Raw genomic sequence first — 7,761 nt, forward strand, 5'->3', positions numbered from 1 at the left:
TGCTGGGGTGTGGGCCATGAGCTGCTTTTGTGGTCCTCTGCCACAGCTTCCCCCTGACCTTGTCTGGAGGGAAGTCCCCCATTTCTTGACCCTCCCCAGGTGCCTGAGCTGCAATGCACTTTATCCCACAGCCCCAGATACTCAGTCCTCCTCCCTGGATCCATTCTGGGGCACCCATTTCCCTTGCCCCACACCCCCAACATTTGACCCACCCTTTAGGACCCAATCATGGGGAACCTCCCTGCTGAGGTTCACCAGGGCACAAAACGTGCCCTTGCCTGGTAGCTCGTGGTTCTCTGCTGGCACCGCATGCCTAAAAGCATCCCAGTGCAGAGGGACGCCACTCCCAGCCTCACCTCGGGGTCCATCAGGCTCACAAACTGAGGGCTGCACCCCCAAAGCACCTGGGATGAGGGGGGCGAGGCCAGGAGGCCCAGCAAGCAGGAGATGGTGCCGGCCCAGACAACCGACACCTTCCTTGCCAGAGATTGAAGTGTGGGTACACCATGCCCGGTCCTCTCTCCAGCTTCCCTTGGGATCAATGACATCCCAAAACTGGTAAAGGCACAGAACCAAAGGTTTTTCCATTTCTTTTTCCTGTGACGCTTCAGAGGGGTTGGAGAGCACTGTTCCCAAATTAAGAGCAAAATCGGGGCTGCTTGGGGTCCACCACATTCAGAAATAAACTGAAAACCCTCCACAAGAGCCCCTGTGAAGTTGGCCCCTAGATCCCACCTGAGAAACTCCAGAGGTTCACCAGGTGCTGGAGCAAACACCTCCAGAGGGACTGGGAAAGCTGGGCAGTGCCAGCACGAGATTACCCCCCAGGCCATGGCCGACAGGGGACCAGGGGGTCTGCAGGACATCCAAGCAGCACAAAACCTGTAATCATTTCCTCCAGCAGCAAGGCCATCCCCTTCCTTGCCAACTACCAAGCTGGTGCTGGCCATAAGGTCATTGTTTGGTGACCTTATCCATTGCCTGGTGACCACCACCGCTTGATCATGCAACACATGATCCCAGCAGATGAGAAAAGCCGTAATCTCTGGGAGCAGACGGCCTGGGGCTTGACCCATCAGAGATGCTCCTCTCCCCCCACCCGAAATGCAGATCAGGGAGGTTCGCTCACTCTGGCCTCCAGGATGCCCAAGGCTGGAGATCCCACAAGGCAGGATGCCCATCAAAGGTTGGGGCTTGTCCAACCACAAGAGCACCACCTCCCTAGAGCCAGCAGAGATGCCCTCAAGCACCCCAGACACTCTGGGGGGCTGGCATGTAGGACATAGGGACCACAAGAGACACGAGCTCTCCTGGAAAAGGAGCTGAGGGCCTGCTGGGTACCCTAGATCATCTCTGACAGCCTCAGCAGTTGGATGCAGCTCCAGATTCTGACAACTGCTTGGACACCCCCTCCCTGCCACCGCAGAGACACGCGGACAAAGCAGATCTCAGAATGGAAACCTGTTGACACATGTCCACCACTGGCTGAGCTACAGAGAACGTTCAGGAACAGGCTCAACCCCAAAATCAAATCAAAACCTCATGACCCACGGCCAGGAACAGATTTATGAAGAGGCCAGAGCTGCTCCAGTCCTGTCTCAAGGGCTGAAATGGGAGGAAACTGGGAAGCTGTGGGGCAAGGGAGAAGACCAACAGGACCAGGCGGCCTATAAGCATCCTTGCAGAGGGATCCACCAGCCCAGATGCCAAGACGGCCTACTGGCCCACCCTGCACCCATCTGTGGGGCGTGGGCTCGGCCGTGCCAAGTGGGATCCGCCCCACAGCCTGGATCTGGAGGGTCTCTCTTTACTATGTCTGCGGGCAACATGTGCCAGGTGACCTCCCACCCACCTGAAGGATGCTGGGGGAAGGAACCGCGTGGGAAGAAGGCAAGATCACCAAGAAATGTACCAACACCGAAAGCCCATGTCAAGACCCAACCAGACGTGGCTGTGAGCTGGAGGAGGCAATGAGACAGAGTCATCATTAAATAACCATCCTGTAATTACTGTGCAGAGCGCCAAGGAGCGCACACATCCCACCCCCCCGTTCCCAGCGCTACAGGGACCGTACGAAAAGGGGGGACGGGGCGGACCCAGAATCTCCGGGAGTCCAAGGGACAACACAAGGGCAACGGCGCGGGTGAGGACAGTGTTTTGTCTCACCCCTAAGAACAAAAGTCCGCATGCCACCCCCCACCCACAGCCACCAGCCATGGGGGGACAAATCCAGGCTCCAGCAGCAGCACGGGGGCAGCTCCGGGAAGCAAGAGGAGGAGGAGGATGCAGGGGGCCGGTCATGACTTGCTTGGCCGTACCCCATCCAGGTTCCTGCCTGGAAAGTCCCAGGAGTGGTTGGAGAACTTACAGCACTGGGCATCACTTGCTGAGACTCCCAAAGTGGACGGCAGCAGCATTTCCCCCCACTTTCTTCTGCTCCCTACCAGTCCTGCCAGCACCCTGGGGCAGAAAAAAAGGGGGTGATTAACCACGTCATTAGCAGCAGCATGAGATATGGACGGGACATGTGAACCCAAAAAGGTTTTGGAGGAAAGGAGGTGCCTGCTCCTCACTCTTCCGTGATCCTTCTCGCTACCCGTACCATCATTGTATCCCCCCCCCCCCAGCCCAAACCCAAGCAAGTCTGTTCCTCACTGCAGGCAGCAGTGTGCCCCAACTCCCTGGGAGCCCCCAGCCCTGGCCGAGCCACGCTCACTAGGATGACTGGGGAGGGAGACCTTGGGACGACCTGGGGGGGTCTCAGCCCTCCTCCTCGCACAGAGCAAAGAGGAGGGCTCCTGCCTGCCCGCTGGCGCTGTGCCACAAGCCACGGCACGCCATGAGCCACGGCGCGCCTGCCAGGAGCTTGCAGCCACCCCAGCTCACGGGCTGGGGGAGCACCCCGCTGGGACCACCCCCATGGAGGAAGGAGGAGAGCACGGCGTGGGTGCAGGTTCAGCAAAGGGCTGCAGCTCAGGAGAAGCGCCGCAGCTTTTCAGGGGCCCGCGCCAGTCTTTGGACATGTGTACAGGGTCCCCTGGCCTGGGGCCCATCTGCTGTTGGTGGCGGCGTCCTTATGGCCGCCATGGGCTGGCAATGCCGTGGCTGCGCTCACCGCGCCGGGGCTCAGCCGTCGCGGTGCACGCGCTGGTGCTGCAGCAGGTTGGAGGGGTGAGCGAAGCCCTTGTCGCAGACGCTGCACTTGTAGGGGGTCTCGCCCGTGTGCACCTTCTCGTGCACGGCCAGGTAGGCCAGGTCCTTGAAGAACTTGTGGCAGAAGCTGCACTTGTAGGGCCGCTCCTGGCTGTGCACGCGGTGGTGCTGCAGGAGCAAGGAGGGCCGGGCGAAGGCCTTCCCGCACACCTCGCACTTGTAAGGGCGCTCCCCCGTGTGCGCCCGCTCGTGGATCACCAGGTAGGATGACTGCTTGAAGGCCTTCCCGCAGGTTTTGCAGACGAAGGGGCGCTCACCAGTGTGCACCCGCTCGTGGGAGGAGAGGGCGTTGGACTGCTTGAAGCCCTTGCCGCAGAGCGGGCAGACGAAGGGGCGGTCGCCTGTGTGCACCCGCTCGTGCACCTTGAGGCTGTGCCCATAGGTGAACTTCTTCCCACAGACACCACAGACGTGGGGCTTGTCGTCGCAGTGCTGGCGCTGGTGGAGCAGCAGGGCGTTGGAGGTGGGGAAGTCCTTCCCGCAGTCGGCGCACTTGAAGGGCTTCTCGGCGCAGTGGGTGAGCGCGTGGCGCTGCAGCTCATAGGGGGTCTTGAAGCTCTTGGCGCAGCGGGGGCAGCGGAAGGGCCGCTCGCCGCTGTGGATGCGCCGGTGCTCCTGGAGGTTGGAGGAGCGCTTGAAGCGCTTGCCGCAGAGCTCGCAGCGGAAGGGCCGCTCCTCCGTGTGGACCAGCCGGTGGCTTTTGAAGTCCGAGTGGCGCTTGAAGGAGGCCTGGCAGAGGTCGCAGCGGAAGGGACGCTCCTCGTTGTGTACCACCTCGTGGCTGAAGAGCTCCCAGGCCCGCTTGAAGGCCTTCTCGCAGACACCGCACTGGAAGGGCTTCTCGTCCACGATCACCTCGCGGATCTCCAGCTCGCTGACGCTGCTCGCTCCCCGCTTCGAGTGGGCCGGCAGCCCCACCGCCGCCGCCTCCTCCAGCTCACCCACCGCGCTCCCCAGCACCAGCTTGGCAGTGGAGTAGATGCCACGCTCGTCGATCAGCTGCACGAAGTCCGGCTTGGGACGGCCATCGCCAGGAAGGGGCAGCTCGGGGGAACAGGGCCGAGACCCTCTCTCCTCCTCCTCTTCCTCACTGCTCCGTGGCACCTCCTCCAGCCCATTCTCCATCACCCTCTGTCTGAAGTTGCCTGTACGGCCCCAGATCAACCGCAGCCTCTTCCCCCGGGAAGGTCCTGGCTCTTCAGTGCTCTCCCCCCGTCCTGGGGATGTGGAGCTGTGCCTTGTCTCAGGCTTTAGGCACAGCCGGTGCTTCCGCCGGCACGGCCGCAGCTCCCCCGGTGCCTGGTGGCATGGGGAAGCCCCCTCGTCCTCATCAGTCTTCTGGCAGGGCCGGCCTGCGCCCCGAGGGGTGAGGGAGCCCTGCCCACGGCAGCACCGTCCTGAGCGGCGTGGAGAAGCTTGTCCGAGCTGCAACGGGGAGCCTTCCCCCAGCTCTTCCCTCGGCTGCATCCTGGCTGCATCTTCCTCCTGAGCCTCCTCTTGCTCTTCTTCACCTTCAGGCCCATCTCTTTCGGAAAGCAGGGAGAGCCTCTGGGAAAAGGGGCACTCGCAGGCCAGAGGACCTGGCTGCCCCTCCATGGCAGCCCCTGCAAAAATGAGAAAGAGTGTGAGAGGAGCAACAGGCTGGAGCAAGATGGTGAGGGGGGGAGGCGTGGAGATGAGGATGTGGTGGCAGCAGCGCAGAGGGAGGTCAGAGACACTGATATATAGGAAGGGAGGGGGAGGAGGCAGACACAGACACTACAGAGAGTTTGCAAAACCTGGCATCACCAATCCCTTTCTGCTTCCAGGGACCAGGGTGACAGGCAGCCCTAGCGCGAGAGAAACAGCCCAGACTGGCACTTAAACGCCGTTTTACCCGTAAGCCTGTTACTAGGACCCACAAGCAGCTGCTATTCATAGCAGGAAGGGATTCACTTCCTTGCAGGGCCAGCTCATAGTTACCTGGTCAGAGCAACAGCCGAGGGACCAGCCCCAACCATCAAGGGCCACACCGGCTGGCCAGCAGCTTCCAGTTTGAAAAGCTCCTCGGAGGGTGCTTGGTCTCCCCAGGTGGTTACATGACCCCTTGTCTGCAACAAGGAGGTGCCAGCCCTGTCTCAGGTAAACAGGGATTCAGCCCCCAGCTCCTGGGGATTCCACAGCACGACTCGGCTGTGGAGCATATTGGGGTGGTTTTTCAGATCACTTTCTCAGCAAATGCTCCTCTCTTAGGCCGGTGTTTTTCCAAGCTCCATTCACCGCTGGTTGGTTTAAACCAGGGCTTTTGGAGGGGTCTCCTCTCGGGGAAGGGATTAAAGTGTACAGGCAGCACTCGCAGACCTTGTGAGCCAGAGGAACGGAAAGAGGCAAAGCAAGAAAAGCACAAGGGCAACAAGGCAACATATTTGGGGGAAAAACAGCAAATGTCTGCCGAAGCGGAGCTTCTACATGCCAAAGCAGAGAAGATCTGGGGGGTTCAGCCCGAGACAGGCAACCACGAGGGTCCCAAAAAACCTTAAGTGCTCCTAAAACAGAGCAGACGAGGTATTCCCTGAGCGGGCAGCGCTGCAGCTAAGCCAAACCCCTGTGAAAACAGCTTTGGCGAAGATGGGGCGATGGCAAGTTGCCATTTCAGTCACGGAACTGCTTGGGACGACCGGTCCTACCCGCGGAGCAAGAGCTGGGGGTATCACGCGTAGCTGTGAAGGAACTGCTGCCCGCAGGCTCTAAATAAAAGCAAGAAAATATGTCAGGAAGGGAAAAAGAATAATTTCAGTGGAAGGACGGGGTTGGTGTGGAAGTGAAGTGGCAGCGGGCAGCAACAGAGGAATTTGCAGCAGCACAAAAGGCTCCAACCGCAACTGTGTAGGAGCTGCTGGGCCAAAAATACACGATTTTTTTCACCCCCTGCCACAGCATCAGTGACGCCCCCAGCCCACCCACATCCCCAGCGCCTGTGGGACGGCCAGAAGCCCCACGCAGCCCAGGTCATCACCCCTTTTCCAGCCCAGAACACCCCAGATACTCCCAGCGCGGCCCAGTCCTACCCCAGCATCAAGGGTCCTCCCTGCACAGCCTGGTATCCCCTCCCACCCCAAGAACACCACAAGCCTTCCCAGCATGTCCCAGTCTCCTCTGGTATCACCCAGACACTCCCATCACATCCCCCTCCCAAAACCCATTACAACCAGGACCTTCCAGTATGCCCCAGTCCCCCCAGTATCAAACAGACCTCTCACCTGTTCCTTCCCCTCTATTATAGCCAGACCCTCCCAGTACACCCCAACCCCTCCCAGTATTAACCAGACCCCTCAATTCATCCCTTCCCTCACCCCCACTACAACCAGACACCACCAGTATGCCCCAGTTGCCCCACGTATCGACCAGACTGTCTCATCTCTTTGGTCTTCTGCCCACCATTACAAGCACAAGCACTTCCCAGTCCCTCCCAGTATCAGACCCTCTCGCCTCACTGACCTCCCCTTCCCCCATTCCAACCAGAATACTCCAGTATGCCCCAGTCCCCGCCGGGGTCAACCACACCCCCTCATCTCACTGCCCTTCCCCACCCCATTCCAACGAGACCGCCCCAGCATGTCCCAGTCCCCCAACCTCATCCCTTCCATCCCCCCATTACACCCACACCATCCCAGTATGCCCCAGTCCCCTCCCAGTATGCACACGGGCGCTCCCATCTCATCTCGCCCCCTCCCCATTGCAACCAGTCCCTCTCCCAGCGCTCACCAGCCCCTCCCCGCCGTCGCGGCCGATCCCAAGCCGTTCCCTAACACCCCCCCTCCCGGCACCACCGCGAGCTGACCCCGGCCCAGCATCCCGGCGGATCCTCCCAGCTCACCCCTCCCCGCGAGGGAGGGGCTGCCGCGGCCCGTTCCCCCCCTCCGCCGGTTCTGCCGCCGCCGGACCCGGCGCTCACCAGGCGGCGGCGCCTCCCCCCGCCGCCGCCGCCCCTCAGCCCCGGCCGGTGCCGGAGCCCAGCGCCTCCCCGGAGCCGCTTCCGGCCGCGCTCGCGCGCTGCGCAGCGACGTCACTTCCGGGGGCGGGGCGGCGCGTGCGCGGGGTCGGGGGCAGAAATGGGGAGGGGCGGAGCGCGTGCGGGCACAGGGACACGCGAGGTGGGGTGGGGGTGTGTGTGGTGTGTGTGTGTGTGTGTGTGTGTGTGTGTGTGTGTGTGTGTGTGTGTGTGTGTGTGTGTGTGTGTGTGTGTGTGTGTGTGTGTGTGTGTGTGTGTGTGTGTGTGTGTGACAGTGTGTGTGTGTGTGTGAGAGTGAGTGAGTGAGTGTGAGAGTGTGTGTGTGTGAGAGTGAGTAAGTGAGTGAGTGTGTGTGAGAGTGTGTGTGTGTGAGTGTGTGTGTGTGGGCACAGGGACATTCACATGTGTGTGAGCATGTGGGCACGGGGACACGTGTGTGAGTGTGTGGGCACGGGGACACTGTGTGTGGGCACAGGGACACACAGACGTGTGGGGGGGGTGTGGTAACAGGGACATTCACACGTGTGTGGGCACAGGGACATACACACGTGTGTGTG

General features: G+C 61.0%; 1 protein-coding gene across 1 annotated transcript in view; it reads right to left on the minus strand.

Annotated features, from left to right (window-relative positions):
• The window catches only part of LOC141972152 (uncharacterized), a 50,734-nt gene extending 43,507 nt beyond the window's left edge, over positions 1 to 7,227 (minus strand). The window contains exons 1-3 of the mRNA XM_074929971.1: positions 7,070 to 7,227; positions 5,880 to 5,939; positions 3,138 to 4,817 (exon numbers count right to left, since the gene is read on the minus strand). Of these exons, the coding sequence (XP_074786072.1) occupies positions 3,138 to 4,809 (1,672 nt within the window). The 5' untranslated portion in view covers positions 4,810 to 4,817; positions 5,880 to 5,939; positions 7,070 to 7,227. The remainder of the gene's footprint in view (positions 1 to 3,137; positions 4,818 to 5,879; positions 5,940 to 7,069) is intronic.
• Between the last annotated feature and the right edge of the window lie 534 nt (positions 7,228 to 7,761).

The sequence above is a fragment of the Athene noctua genome, chromosome 31 (assembly GCF_965140245.1).
Source record: "Athene noctua chromosome 31, bAthNoc1.hap1.1, whole genome shotgun sequence".
NCBI classification, from domain to species: domain Eukaryota; kingdom Metazoa; phylum Chordata; class Aves; order Strigiformes; family Strigidae; genus Athene; species Athene noctua.